General features: G+C 35.2%; 3 protein-coding genes across 4 annotated transcripts; 2 read left to right on the top strand and 1 right to left on the bottom strand.

Annotated features, from left to right (window-relative positions):
- Window positions 1-2,770: 2,770 nt before the first annotated feature.
- Window positions 2,771-3,432, top strand: LOC129799929 (ATP synthase-coupling factor 6, mitochondrial). The gene is made up of 3 exons (XM_055844228.1): window positions 2,771-2,899; window positions 2,986-3,134; window positions 3,198-3,432. Exons 2-3 carry the CDS (start codon window positions 2,986-2,988, stop codon window positions 3,361-3,363), a joined length of 315 nt encoding a protein of 104 aa, XP_055700203.1. The 5' UTR covers window positions 2,771-2,899; the 3' UTR covers window positions 3,364-3,432.
- LOC129799928 (E3 ubiquitin-protein ligase RNF4-like) lies at window positions 3,413-4,449 on the bottom strand. Of its 2 annotated transcripts, none has more exons than XM_055844225.1 (2): window positions 3,957-4,449; window positions 3,413-3,892 (listed from the first exon to the last, which is right to left on the bottom strand). In XM_055844225.1, exons 1-2 carry the CDS (start codon window positions 4,363-4,365, stop codon window positions 3,489-3,491), a joined length of 813 nt encoding a protein of 270 aa, XP_055700200.1. In that variant the 5' UTR covers window positions 4,366-4,449; the 3' UTR covers window positions 3,413-3,488. The 2 variants fall into 2 exon arrangements, with proteins under 2 accessions (XP_055700200.1, XP_055700202.1); XM_055844227.1 differs by having other exon boundaries at window positions 3,413-3,889.
- A 3,108-nt stretch (window positions 4,450-7,557) lies between these two features.
- On the top strand, window positions 7,558-9,924 carry LOC129799927 (TAF5-like RNA polymerase II p300/CBP-associated factor-associated factor 65 kDa subunit 5L). Its single transcript, XM_055844224.1, has 3 exons — window positions 7,558-7,751; window positions 7,814-8,558; window positions 8,625-9,924. Exons 1-3 carry the CDS (start codon window positions 7,653-7,655, stop codon window positions 9,845-9,847), a joined length of 2,067 nt encoding a protein of 688 aa, XP_055700199.1. The 5' UTR covers window positions 7,558-7,652; the 3' UTR covers window positions 9,848-9,924.
- Window positions 9,925-15,491: the final 5,567 nt, after the last annotated feature.

Genomic DNA, 15,491 nt, shown 5'->3' with positions numbered 1-15,491 from the left:
ATTGTGTTGTGAACTCAGTGTGGAAACAGCCTTACAAAAAATGTGATAATTCGCTTGTGTCATTAGCAGTCTTATGGTTTGTGTTGAAGTGCAGAGAGTTTTCCTTCGGTGTTTTTCATTAAAATTAATAGGTTTTCATTAAAGATTGTTTCTGTTTATGTTAATAGTGAATCATTCTTTAAACTTCGGGTGAAATTTCATAGCTGGATCCCGTATTTCGTGTAAAAAAGTAGATATTTTGTGACCGTCACTCAATTGAAGTACAGTAGACTCTCTCAAATTCGGGCATATAGGACCGAAATGTCAGCCGAATTAGACAGAAATTCGGGCGACATGTGCATATACATGTTGAGTTTACACACTCATATATAACGTAAATTGCATTAAAATCCCTCAATAATGCAAAATCACATCAAAACTAAGACAAATCATGCCAAATTTGAGCATATTTGATTCATTTGATAATCATAATCAAACTTGAAAAATGACAACAAACTTTTTTCAAATGTAACCGCTGCCCGAATTAAAAAGTAGCCCGATCTTAAAAGAGCCGAATTTGCGAGAGTCTACTGTAATGTTGCCTATTCCAGCAACATCTTTTGATTTCCTGAATTTCATATTCATTTTAGATTTTTCTCAATATCTCGGTTGCAAAATGCCTAAAGAAAGGAAAAAGCAACGCCTCTATAGCAAAGATGATGTGGAAAAATCCTTGGAAGAGTTCCGGAAGGGCAAGTCGCTACGCGAATCTGCGCGTAAATTCGGGGTTCCAAGATCAACTCTTCAGGATAAATTATACGGAAAATTTCAGGGCTCTGTGGGTCATCCTATGGTTCTTTCTCGTAAACAGGAGGACGACTTGGTACAGTGGGTTCTTGAAATGGCCGAGAATGATCGTCCAATCACGAAAAATTAGCTATTGGATAGTGCCTAAATGCTGTGCAAGAAGATGAAAATTGTGATGAAGAGAATTGTGATGAAGATTGTTGAAGATGACCAGGTCGGAGTTGGTACGATGGCTTCATGAAGCGTCATCCTGTTCTGATGAAGAGGATGTGTGAAAATTTATCTCCGCAAAGAGCAGCAGTGTCTCAAAATGACCTGAGACAATGATTTGAAGATGTAGGAAAATATTTAGAGAACAAAGGTTTGCTTCACATAGATCCCAACCAAATATTCAACTGTGATGAGTCCGGATTCGTCCTATCCCAGGAAAAAAACAACAGTGGTGTCAAAAAACGGATCAAAATCCGTACCGTCAATAATAAACGCCGGAGAAAAACAGTCGTTAACCGTACTTTTTGCGATTTCTGCCAAATTTCTAGGAATTCTCGATGATCGTTCTGGGGAATTTATTGTATTCTCAAAAGATCTGGATGATAACTGCAACGCTCCAAGAGACTTTGAATCTGGTGGAACAAGTTACGTTAATTTAGATTGCACAGATAAGCGACTTCTTAAACCTATTGGAAATGAAGCAAACTTCTTGAGTAAGACAGTGAATAAGACTCTCGGGAAACGACGTATGACTTCAGATCCACAGCAGAAACCGTCATTCGAAAAAGAATCCACCAAGGTTAGTTTCAATTTAATCATAAATATAAATGGTATTTTTTTATATTCCATCTTTTAAAGATGAGCAAAGATGAAGATGAAAACAAGAAGAGAAAGCAATAGGAAGATGCAGAAAATAAAAAGAAAATCAGGGAAGAAAAGCGACGAATTAACCCATTCAGTCAATATACCAGAAATACTTGAGATAGAATGTTCATATTTTGGGATTAATTTCCTACAGATTAATAGATGAATTTTTTGAAAAGAAAAAAATATCTCTTATGGGGGCGCGGGGAGCCTCTGTCAAACACATGTCTAAACGGTCACTGAATTTAAATTCTGTTCATTAAAATTCATTACAAACTCTATTGATTTAGATAGAGTAACTATCCAAGAACACCAATTGGCAACTAGAATTCAAATCAGGAAAGAGGAAAGAGGCCATTTTTAATAAATTCGACGGGATGTCGAATTTTTCGTCCGCCATTTTGAGCTTAAATTTTGCATGACCTTCCGCGAAGCAGGAAAACAATAACAAAATGTATTTTCATCTCTGTCGGACTATTTTTCCCAAGTAACTGAAGAACTAATGTTACTAAAAATCCATTCCCAACTTCAATTTGGATAAAAATTTCCCAGGAATAAATCATTTAAAATCACTCAATTTGCGTATGATGTATAATACCATGGTAAGGAATGGGTTAAGGAAGAGCAGAAAGAAATGAGAAAAACCAAAAAAGAAAATCAATTAAAAATAAATAGGAAAATATCTAAAAAATGCATTTATATATTACTAGAAATGTTTGAAATAAATATATAAATGTATTAAACTAAATGAGGAGCTCAGAGCAAAAAAAACGTTATTTTAATAGGGAAATGCATACGACTTAGATTTTTTTTGCTCCGAGCGCCTCAAATATTTAACTGCTGTTCCATAAAAGGTGGCCACAAATGAGGTGGCCGAAATTCTACTCACAGTGACCGGAATATTACCCAAAGCAATGTCTTATTCATTTTTCAATATTTAAAGAAACTGTTTCAAGAAAACAAAAATTTTAAACAATTTTCCAAGGTTCCAAACAACACTCCTGAAAAAGCAATAACAAGAAATATGAATATATATTAAAATTATTAGATTTCAAACTTAGGACTTCGGTGCTTATTTGCAACTATGCCGAAATTTGGCATACTACCCTCCTACAGGGAATGAAGAGAACTTTTTCCGCAAGAGGCGCTGGTTGCAAATTTTCTGTCACATTCGCAATTTGAGGTTGCTGTCGGAAAAATTGTTTTCCGCAATTTTCACACATTTCCCGTGAATAAATTACCAGTAGATCCCAAGAAGGTTAGTCATTGTACCAGATAGAAGGATTCTCAGTGGCTGAGTTGGAGAAATACCCTTGAAATTTGATGTGATTACATAACTTTCAGATGCTCATAAGAGGAATTGCAGGAGTCGTCCGGAAGAGTGGATTTGTGGCCAGGAACTTTGGTGTCAGTGCTCCAGCTGCTCAGAAGGTCACTGATCCCATCCAGCAGCTCTTCCTGCAGAAGATTCAGGAGTACAAGTCCAAGGAGAGGTGAGTTTGGGGAGGTTTTTGGGTTTCCGGAAGGGATTTTCTGTATTTTCTTGGACTTTTCAGTGGTGGAAAGCTCGTCGATGCCACTCCAGAGGTGGAAAAAGACCTCAAGACAGAGCTAGATAGGGTCTCTAAGCAATTTGGAGGAGGTGCTGGTGTCGATATGACAAAATTCCCTGAATTCAAATTCCCCGCAGCAACGGTAGATCCCATTAACTCTGCAAATTGATCCCGGGAAGAAAAATTGTGCACTAATAGAAAGGAAGAGAGAGATGAAATAAATGGAAATGTAATTTAATTCAGTTTTGAGATTTCTTTCAGTATTAAAAGTTAATTTTCGAGGTCTTTTGGTTGCTAGAAGTAAATTGGATGGATCGATTTGGGCGTCAAGCCCTTCCTGCAGATGGGACATCTCTTGGAGAATCTGATCGCGGACGCAATGCAGTGCTGGCAGAACATGTGCCCGCAAATGGTGGAGTGAGGCCTGCGACTCTTCATGTTCTCCATGCAGATTGTGCATCGGAATGGATCATTTTCCACTGGAGCAATTTTTTCCGGAGGAGGTCTTTGATCAACTATTTCTAAGCCTACTTCTTCCAGGCGTCGACGTCGCCTTCTTCCAGTTTGTGGGGCTTCGGATGCCGCAAAGGAACCGCAGACGTCCGGGGAGCAGAGATCTATCACTACGGGGTTGGGATTCCTCGTCTCGCTCACCAGTATCACTTCGTCATCTGCGAATGAATTGCATCCCGCTGCTTCTGCCCGAAAAAAAAAGAACATGGGCCTCTTCCTCTTTTTTCAATATCAAATTTCCTATCTTACCAGCAGCTTCTGGGAGTTCAAATGGCTCTGGAGGTGTAGGATCCTGTTCACTGTTTCTGGATGAGTTACTCTCTCTGGCTTCCTCCTGTCTCCCAGTATCACAATGAGCTTCCCTAACCTCACAATTTGCAGCACTTTCATTTGAGGCAGGAAGTCGCGGCTCAGGATCAGGTTCAATGTGAAAATTTTCAGCACTAACATCGTTACTTCTATTACTATCAGTGCTATCAGGTTCCTCCTCTCTGGCCTCAGAGTTATCAGCAGTCTCTTCGTTTGGAAATTCAGGTAGATCAATGGATGGATCTCGCAATCGCAGGCTGAGTCTCACAGATCTTATAGTCTCTTGGGCCTCATCTATTAGTCGCTGCATGGCCTCGAGAGAAAATTCCTCATCAACTGGTTCATCCATGACAAAAACTTTAATTTTTCACGACAAAACACAAACGCGAACTGCGATGTCCCCTCAATTCACTGGAAGCACTGGAAAGCTTTTTGAATTTCAACTGACAACACCCTATAAAATAGTAGGTGAGATTGTTAAGAATCTCACCTAAAATCCTCTCGAAGGAAATTTCATAAGGGGACCTATAGAAATTTTACGAGATACCAGAGGAATTTTCCTCCACAGTCTCCAAGATTACTCATCATGGACTTTGAGTGGAATTGCACCAGAAATTACCCACTAAAGAGTGGAAATTTCCCAAGTACAGAGTAGACTCCTCGCTAATCGGTTTAAGATCGGGCTATTTTTTAATTCGGGCAGCAGTTAAATTTGAAAAAAGTTTGTTAAGATTTTTCACATTTGTTATTCTTGTTAACACTTTAAAACCCGAGCCAAAAAATCACGTAAAATACCAAATTGTCATAAAATGCCAGTGCAGATATTCTCTACAAAAAAGCAATTTTTCAATAGTTTTTCGTTCTGTAAGACTTCTACAGCAATTCTAGGACTCATAAATTAATTTTTCAATAAATATTTTTCTATTTTTCGTGTCATTTTTATATAAAATTTGTGAAAATTGACAAAAATGCCAAAGTGAATTTTTACAGATTTTCGTAACAAAAAGCCAATTTCTCTTGAATTTACAGTGCCCGCTCTCTAATCCGGATCGCCGTAATCCGGACGAGTTATCGACGATTACCTTTAAAATCATTTTGAGGTTATGTATGCATGTGTGTTCAGCAATGAGAATGAATTATCCTGTGAAGTTTTTGTTCAATAAATGAAGTATAATAGCATAGAATTCTCTAATTTTGTCTTTTTAAACTTCTTTAAAACTTTTATTCTAATTCTCGGAAAAAAACCTTGTATTATATTTTCAAGACGTTGAACAAATTCAAAAAATCCATCCGGATTACGAAGCGGACATCTGTCAAATTGTCCCCCAATCATCCGGATTACGAAGCGGGCACTGTATTTTTTCCTAGCAATTTGTCAAGAATCTTAGAACCCGTAATCTATATATTTTCATGTAAAATTTCTAAAATTTTCAAATTCTCGTATATTAGTTTGCGCTTTTGTTTCAGAAAATTTTATGTAAAATTCCAACAGGGAATCGAAAAAGAAAAATAAAGCGAAAAGTGAATTTTCACCTTATTTTTTTTTTACATTGCCACTACAACAATTCTAGATCTTATATTACTTTATTTTTAATAATTATTTTAACATTTTTACGTATTTCTTACGATTTTTTCGAATCGTGACAAAACTCAAAAAATGTTAACATTTTTTAGGTTATGTAGTATAAGCCATTCAAATGTCCATTTCGGATGCAAACTCCATATAAAAAAAGGTGGCATTTTACGCCAATTTGGTATTCTACGCCCATTTTTTGGTTTTTTCTTAATTTTTTAAATAATAGAAAAGTTATCAACTATTTTTTTCTACTAAACGAAAGCTAATTAAATCCTCTATACATTCGTGTTATCACTTTAGCATAATATTGAATAGAATTCCTACTATGAAGCTCCAAACTTAAAATTGGAGTAAAATGCCACTTTGGGTTTTAAAGTGTTAATGCTCAAATTTTCCATGGTTTTTCGTGGTTATGATGTTATTTTGCATTATGAAGGGTTTTCATGGAATTTAAGTTAAATATCGTTATGTAAACTTAATATAGAGATGAACAAAAAGTCGTTGCATTTCAAACAGTTTGACGCCCGAATTTCTCTCTAATTCGGGTGACATTTCGGTCCTAAACGACCGAATTTGAGAGAGTCTACTGTAGATCATAGGGGTTTTCATTGGAATTTTCTTCTTTCGGAAAACATGGTAACTTCCTAGGGAATTTTAACAATAAAACCCGAACCAACTTTTTTGGAACTTTTGTGCGGTCTTCTTGCTTACAGAGTTTTATTGAATTTTTAGCTGAAAAACCTTATTGATTAGTGTAAATTTGGTGATATTTGGACTTTTCAGAAAAGCATTCACCAGATTTGTCGTTTCCAGAATGAAATTCCCATGGAATCAAGCAAAAAAGGTGTTTTTTTGGTGTCATGAAAACAGGTCTTAAAAAGTTCAAAAAAAATTATATTAAAACGTTTTATTCCTTGTACACTCAACTCTTCGTTATCCAGCACTTCGATATCGGGGTGACAGCTGCCAAACACTGGCGGTTGATATATTCAAAATTATTTTCACTAAACATGAAGTTTGTCCAGAGTGAATTAAAGTATTATTAACATTGTATAGAAGTTTTTAATACATAATTGTGATAAAAAATAAAACATAAGCACACCATGAAGAAAATTCTCTTTTTCTTTGTCAGACAGAAAATAAATTCACACTGCACAAAATAGAAAAACCGTTGATCATTCAAAAAACCTAAATGTCATTTTGTCCCCCAGTCAGCCAGATATCGAAGAGTCTACTGTATACAAAAATGAAAAATTTGAGGGGAATAACTGAAGAAATTACCCTTCTGGGGTGTGGAAATTTCCTAACGAGATCACAGAAAGTTCCGTTCGAATTTTCGTAATTATAATTCCCACGCTAAAGAATTCCTTGAGAATTTTCCATTGATTGTTTCCTCGGTTATTCCTTAGGATTTTCAATAAAAATTTCATTATTTGTGTTAGGAATTTTGTTTTAGAAATCCCCGAAGATTGCGCCCATGGGAATACAGATTAAATTGCTAGAGAAATTGCCTCGATTAGAGGTAGAAATTTCTTATGGAGATCGAAGATATTTTCCAGCTGTGTGGATGTCAAACTCAAGAGACGTCCGGAGAGACAGCACTGTAATTTTAAGTTCTTCTTCTTCTTCTTCTTTATTTTACTTTTACGGCTATCGGATTTAATTTTAACTTACATTTTTAATATAAGATTAATATCTCAAAAGAAAATTTGGATCAAAAACAAAAATAGCGACAGAAAATTGAAATTGATCAACAAAAAACGGTTAAAACTTCCTTCTTTTGTACATTTTAAGACTGAAGTCCTCTATAAATCCATTAGAATTTCCTTGGAATTATGTGAAACTCCTATGGAATTTTTCAAGGAAAGGTACTGGAAAATTCCGAGGAATTTTTTGCTTGTCTTACTCCGCTTTCTTTTGCTACGGGATGGCGCAGATTTTTTATAGGGCACGGTGAAGAGCTGTCAAAATTTCGCCGTGAGCTTTCTCCTCGTGTTTTTGTAAACAAACTCGGGTAGTCTTGAAAATTCCTCCTAAAATTAAGTGTTTTCTCCTTGAATATGGATGAATCCAGTAAATTGCACAAAACCAAGAGATCGAAGAATGAAATTGTGAGGACATCAATCGGTACTTATCTGCGACAGAGGAATTATTACACGGTAAATGCTACGCGGGATACTTTCGAGGAGATCTTTAGTATTTTTTGTATTTATTTTTCCAGTTTGATGATAGATTTCGGAGATCTAGCAGATGTTTTACCCAGAGCACAGATCAGTTGCAAATAACTGGGAATGTGGAGAAGGAGATCTTCCGGGGCAATGCATTTCTCTACTCCAATGTCTTCTGCATCAATTCTTCTGTTCAGGTGGATCAGCAGTTCTCAAGGATCTCCCTGTTTATTCAGTCTCTCAGTGGAGGCATTCGGAATGAGCTGAGAAATCTTCTGCCGCCTCTCCTGTGTCATCTCTACATTGAAATGTTGAAGGGGAGAGACTGGAAGCCAGCGACGGATTTCCTGAAGAAGAATGCCACAATTCTCGGGGCAATAGAGCCAACAGAGACTGGGAGGGTCAATGGGGGGAATAGTCAAGAGGATAGTCTGCTGAATCAGCTGACGGACAATCATCAGAGCAAGATTGTCTTTGTCAAGGACTCCGAAGGCGCTGACTTGGGGGGATTCGATCAGAGGACAAGGAATATGTTCAGGAGTCTCATTGAGACTCTGTCCGTCGTCACGAGCAAGCATGACATTCAGACAGAGCCGCTAGTGGCGAGATTTCGCTCCACAAAGTACCGCATTATTCTGTCCATTCAAGCGCTCTACGCTCTCAAGAGATACCTCTCGAAGTACGGGCATGTCCTCATTCTGCAGACACTTCAGGTCTGGTTCCACATTGACACAGTCCGGAAGGAGCTGCCCCTGAACGCGCTGGCGGACGAGGAAGTGGAGACGGATGAGGAAGAAGGTAAATCTGTGAATTCTTTTGCACCTTTCAGGCAAAACCTTTGCAAAAATCCCTTTTCAATCCCAGTCAACGGTTGCGAAGATGCCAAGGGCGTCAAGGTGTCCCAGTCGAGTTCCAAGGATGACTTCCGGACACTTCAGAGTGGCGAAAGCACCAGGAATCGCCTGGAGTCCAATACGAGGCTGGAAAATATTGTGAATAGCGAGAAGCTCCTGGCAAAGTATCAGCTTCCGGTGAAAGTGATTGGGATCCGGGAGAATTCCAAGAAACTGGTCTGTGCGTCCCTGGATCCAGATGGATGCCATGTGGCCAGTAGTTCGTATGACTCAGAAATCGCCCTGTGGACGATGCACAATAGCAATTTTGGCGGTAGGAGACCCTGGAGGATGTTCTGTGAGCGACAGTGTGCATGGAATCTGGCCAATGTGGATGAGGATATCGAAGATGATGCCACAGAAGTCAGTAGACTGACTCGTTTGAGGGAGAATCCCATAAATCGTGCTCAGAATTCGCCTCTGACCTACCTCCGGGGCCACACGAAGCCCGTCACGGATGTCCTGTTCTCCCAGTGGAATCCTCTGTTGCTCAGCGTCTCCCGGGATTGCACGATGAAGGCCTGGAAGGCGAGTGATTACAGCTGCGGAGCAATCTATCGTGGACACAATTATCCAATTTGGTGCGTTGCTGAGAGCTCCAATGGACTGCTCCTGGCCACAGGATCCAAGGATACAACAGCAAGACTCTGGGCCACGGACAGAGAGCATCCTCTGCAGGTTTATGCAGGACACACTCAAGATGTCGATGTGATTGCCTTCCATCCGAATGGGAATTACCTGGCCACGGGATCTTCAGATCTGACAGTCAGACTTTGGTGCGTGACGAGTGGGAAGCTCCTGAGAGTCTTCACAGAATGCAAACTTCCCCTCCTGAGCATCGCTTTCAGTCCAGATGGGAAATACTTAGCTGCTTCGGGAGAGGAGCCAACAATCAGGATTTTTGATCTGGCAGCAGGGACACAGTTGAGTGAACTAGCAACTGGTTGCGATGCAACTACAACGACCAGGAGCATTACCTGGAGTTCGGATAGCAAGAAATTGGCTTCGGCTGTGTTAAATGGATCCATTCGCATCTGGGACACGAGCAACGTCCAAGGGAGGGGGCACTCGGAATCCGGGGGGACGTCGTCTCATCATTCCAGTGTCATCATGTCGTACGCAACTGGTTGCCACCGACTAGTGAGGATTCAAACCAACGCCAACAACAGTTTCACTTGTTTAGGAAATAATTGAGTCTTTTTTTGACTGTATTTATTACAATTTTTATTTAACCATTTAAGAAAAATAAAAAAAAAAATGATTTTTCAGAATTTTATTTTTGTTTTTTCAAAAGGAGAAAATGGTCTACTGGGTCTACTGAAATTAGAGTTGCATTGGGAACTAGGAAAATTACGATCTTTAGAAAATTATCAAAATTATCGTTTTTACTTTTGGCTTAATTATTTTTTGGCATTGAATAAACGAGCAGTAAAAAGTCAAAATTAGCAAAAAATTCGAAATGATCAGTAAAAAATAAAAAAAAGGGCAGCAAAAAGTTTAAAAAGATCAGTAAAAAAATTAAAAAAGAGCAGTACTTTATTAAAAGCGGTCAGTAAAAAAATGAAAAGTGGTCAGCAAAAAATTAAACATGATCAGTAAAAAGTAAAAAGTGATCAGTGAAAAATAAAACATGATCAGTAAAAAGTAAAAGATGATCAGTAAAAAACAAAAAGTGGTCAGTAGAAAATAAAAAGTGGTCAGTAAAAAATTTTAAATGACCAAATTTAACTTTTTACTGACAAAATTGAAAATTTTTGCTGATTATTTCGAATTATTTGCTGATCAATTTTGATTTTCTGCTGACCACTTTTGACTTTACTGACCATTTGTTTTATGCCTTATTTTTTTAGCTGAGATTCTGTAGAATAAGATTTTTTTTTCAATTCTAAGACTAAGCTAAGCTTTAACTAGTGAATCCAATTAACCGGGTTTTTAGGATAGACGGTTAACCGGTTTTGGAAGGGTCTGAAACCGATTTCCAATTCAGGATTAGATTATGAAATTTTGAGCAATATTTCAACACTTAAAATTAGTTATTAGTTAAGAACTCATTTATTTAATTGCTTTATTTTGTATTTAAAATAGTTCAGGAAATTTCACAGTTCAGGCAAATTACCGGGAGTTTTTCCAACAGTATTGTACCGTAGAAAAGCTAATGGAATGTAGATTTCCGTAAAAATAATTATTTTTTCATAATTTTTTTTTAAGAATAAATTGGTTATAAACGTTGTCATTTTTGACAATCTTTAATGAGGAAATATTTAAAAATTTTATTCTAGATCTTCTAAAATGAAAAAAAGAGCGTGTTTTAACCCTTTAAGGACGAATGGAACACCAGTGTCTCATAAAGAAAATAATTTTTCCTGACTACCCAAAGTTATTTTTTTTCTGTTGTCTGTACATAATTGTAAAGTAGAAGGTTGAAGGAATCTACAATATTTTTTGCAAGTCTCTAGTTATTTGCTATATAGTAAATATTTAAGCTCAAAAATTGCGAATTTTTAAATTCTCAAATTCATAATTGATTTTATTTATTTTTTATACTTCCAATTTTTTTTAAGCAAAACCCTTTTGGCAATAAAAACTACAAAACTCATACGTAATATTTTTCATTAAAGCGAAAAATATTATTCATTGGTATTGTTAGAAAAATTACTTAAATTTTTGGGCTTTTTTTGTCCCTATCGTTCATAGAAGCACAAAATACACCGAATCAGACTTTGTTGGACTTTCCAAGGTCAGATGTAAGACTTATCATTGATTATGTTTCCCAGTTTAATTTTTATTGCTGATTTTCAGTTCGTAAAAAGTGTCTCGTCGTTAAAGGGTTAACAGCATGAATTAAATAAATTCTTAATTATGTTGAAAAAAATTTGATGAGGAAATTATATTGCTTCTTTAGTCTTCTTGCTCATGTAACCCCTCAAAAAAAAGTAGACTGACAAACATTTAAATGCACTTTTAAGCTTAATAAAGGAAGTGTACCAAGGATCGGAATTTTAAGAGACGTGCTCCATATTTAGCTAAAAATGTGAGCCCCAAAACACTATTTGGTATTTATTCATATTCCAATGGGTATATTAGAGATCCATTTAACTATTTCCCTGTATTTACGTTTTTGATATTTACGGAAATTAATAATATATAGGTTTAAATGCAAGGGTGCAAGTGTGTTCCGCGGATCATAAGGGACTTAATCAGGTGTTCCACGGATCGGAAGGTGATGTGCCACGGATCGGCCGACGTTTTAACTGCTCGAACTACAAGAGAGAGCAGTTTTCACAATCGACTTTTTTTTCAATTTCTCTCCATCCTGGCTACTAAACGGTAAGAGATATTGACTTTCGGTCTTCGGTGACCACCCCACAAGTCAACATTCTCTATCGAATTAACTTATCCAAATTACCCCCACCCCTTCTATCCCTCCCAAAATCATGATCGCGTTGAGTGCAATTTTCTACGAAGAAAAGTGTGCCGATCCGAGGAATAGCTGAAAGAAAACGTACTTAGGGGGAGGTGGGGCTACTTTGAGCTGTGGAGCTAGATTGTTATACGACTTTTTCGCCTATTTCTAAATGAAGCTGATCCTTACAATTATTTTATCTAGATACACAATTATTTTGTCTATCCAAATTACATCATGTTAATACCTAGTTTCCTTTAGAAATATGCGAAAAAATCGTATAACAATCTAGCCCCACAGCTCAAAGTAGCCCCACCTCCCCCTATTCACAAAAAGTAATTTATTTTTAATATTTCTTGAAGTCTGTCTAAAGTCTAGACGACTATAAACCGAAAAATAGAAAAATTTATGCAATTTTTCAAATGACGAATAAAAATTTGAAAGGCACATCAGAACGCTTGGAAATGTGAAAAAAATCAATTTTATTGGTTAAATTTAACCTTTATCATGAATTTAAGGACCTTATATGAATTATTATAAAATTAAGAGTTCATAAAGAATTCTGCAAATTAAAAGAAAAACCAATAAACCCAGTTATAGTCTATGGAGTCTATGGAAAAGGGAGAAAGGAAACCGCAGATTCGTCACAGTTGTAAATTTTGGAAGGATGAATACATAATATAAGCGTACGTTAACTCCTTAAGATTTTTTAAAATTTTTAATTATTTATTTATTTTTTTACTTTTGATTATTTTTTTTTGTTTTAGTTCAGAGGAGAGAGTTTAAAAAGCTTAATCAAAATTTTGTAAAAGATTTATCAATAGATTCTAACTTCTAACTTTAAGTAATAACAAAAAATATGTTTATTGATCTTCTAAACTAGGATCTTAATTTTTTTAAAAATGCTTTTTATGTCTCACTTTTTGATTGAAAAATATTGACTTTTGCTCTTTTAACTTGTTTGACTTGCTAAATAGTCTCAAAATTGGGATTTATATGGAAAATTGAATATTTCATTGATTTTTTTTAAATCAAGTTTCAAGGAAGTTGTCCGTCTTTTTAAACTGGTCCGCACTGTTTGCCTTTTAGAAAATTATCTTATGTATAGTTATCATTTTACTAGATGAATTTCGGTCAATAGGTTGATTTAATGATAATTGAAACACGGAAATGACTTTTGGTTTCTTCTCCTGGGCCAATCCATCTCAAAACGACCGAAAAAATCGCAAATCGAGGGGTCATGGTCTTAGATGTTTTTGAATTTTACATATGTTAAAGTACACGATAAAATAATATACCCCTACTTTTTTTTTCGTCCGAAAAAAAATCCTGGCCGGAGATACATGGCGTCAAAGATGGCGCCTCGCGCTTCATTCCTCAATTGTGATTTTTAGCAAATATTTTAAAATGCTCTATTTCGGGAACGGGTTGAGATTTCTTCTTACTCTTTTTTTTATTTGAAAGATAATTTTATACTCTTTAAAACGATATACTTGATTTTGCATTATCTGCTTAAGTTTTTTTGTAACGGTCTTCTAAAAAATTTTTGAAAAAATTTAAAAATTAATTTTTCTCAAAAACCCCATTCTCAAAAATTTTGATTTTTTTACTGTTGATCAGTAACATTGAGTACTATACTCCCTGAAAAGGCGAGCTTCCACTTTTGCACTTACTTTTTTTAAAAAATATTTGAAAAATTACCATATTTTCAAAATTAAAAATAACCAGTTAAACTCAAAATTTTGAGTTCAACTTTTCAGGGAATATAGTACTCCACAATACTTATAAACAGCAAAAAAATCAAAATTTTTCGAAATCAAGTTTTTGAAAAAAATTTTTTTTTTGATTTTTAAATAAAAATGTCTTTTATTGACAAAAATCAAACTTTAAGATACATTTGACACATGTGTCAATATGTAGATTTTTTTTAAACGGAATTTCAAAAAAAAAAAATTTTTTAATTTTTTCAAAAATAATCCAAAAAAAATTTCCAAAATTTTTTTTTTTGAAAAACTAAAAGAAAACAAAAAAACATAATTAGTACATGTGTTTAATATGATTTAAAGGCTTATTTTTGTCAATAAAAGGCATTTTTATTTCAAAATCAAAAACAAATTTTTTTTTCAAAAACTTGATTTCAAAAAATTTTGATTTTTTTGCTGTTTATAAGTATTGTGGAGTACTATATTCCTTGAAAAGTTGAACTCAAAATTTTGAGTTTAACTGGTTATTTTTAATTTTGAAAATATGGTAATTTTTCAAATATTTTTAAAAAAAAGTAAGTGCAAAAGTGGAAGCTCGCCTTTTCAGGGAATGTAGTACTCAATGTTACTGATCAACAGTAAAAAAATCAAAATTTTTGAGAATGGGGTTTTTGAGAAAAATTAATTTTTAAATTTTTTCAAAAATTTTTTAAAAGACCGTTACAAAAAAACTTAAGCAGATAATGCAAAATCAAGTATATCGTTTTAAAGAGTATAAAATTATCTTTCAAATAAAAAAAGAGTAAGAAGAAATCTCAACCCGTTCCCGAAATAGAGCATTTTAAAATATTTGCCAAAAATCACAATTGAGGAATGAAGCGCGAGGCGCCATCTTTGACGCCATGTATCTCCGGCCAGGAATTTTTTTCAGACGAAAAAAAAAATAGGGGTATATTATTTTATCGTGTACTTTAACATATGTAAAATTCAAAAACATCCAAGACCATGAAGGGTACCCCTATGGTCGTCTTGAGATGGATTGGCCCTCCTTTACTTTCTCAAACCATTTTATCATTTTAAATTCTTGTTGAATATTACCGTGCTATCACACTAGGATTTTTTGTGAATTCAATTTAATTTTCAGATAAATTGTTCCTATGCATTATTTTGCATTAAAAATCATTTGACTTAATAGATTTTCGCTTATTTATTGATATATAAACTAATACTTGGCCCACCAAAATATGTTTAAATATGCTAAAATAGCATAAATGTGGTTGCTCAAATTAATTTCAATTCAGCAAATTAAAATGTTAAAATTGCTCAACAATTGCAGATAAGCCGGGACTTAGGCGATATATTTTCGTTGTTTCTTTCTGCAAATGAGGTCCAACTATGTGAAGTGGTTCCTGAAATTCTTAAGTAGCCATACGAAGAAAATTGTTGTGTCCAAAACAAATCACCAGTTGCGATATCATCATACATTTTTTCAATGAATCCGTAGGAAGATTTCTCTTGGATCCATTTTCTGGCCCACAATCTCTTCCTTTTACATTGAGACACATTTTTATTGGACATGTATCCTATATAAAGTAGGAAAAAATTCTTCCTCATCACTGTACTCACTCATTTTTCTAATTAATGTAACAAAATCAGAAATGACAAAATAAAACAACTGGAAATCTGCGCGGTTTTTTTTTAATTTAGCAAATTTCCCGCAAAAATGTGTCCT

Source organism: Phlebotomus papatasi, chromosome 1 (genome assembly GCF_024763615.1).
Source record: "Phlebotomus papatasi isolate M1 chromosome 1, Ppap_2.1, whole genome shotgun sequence".
In the NCBI taxonomy this organism is placed as follows: domain Eukaryota; kingdom Metazoa; phylum Arthropoda; class Insecta; order Diptera; family Psychodidae; genus Phlebotomus; species Phlebotomus papatasi.
The sequence above is the reverse complement of the archived record's forward strand: the minus strand, read 5'-3'. Positions and strand labels throughout refer to the sequence as shown.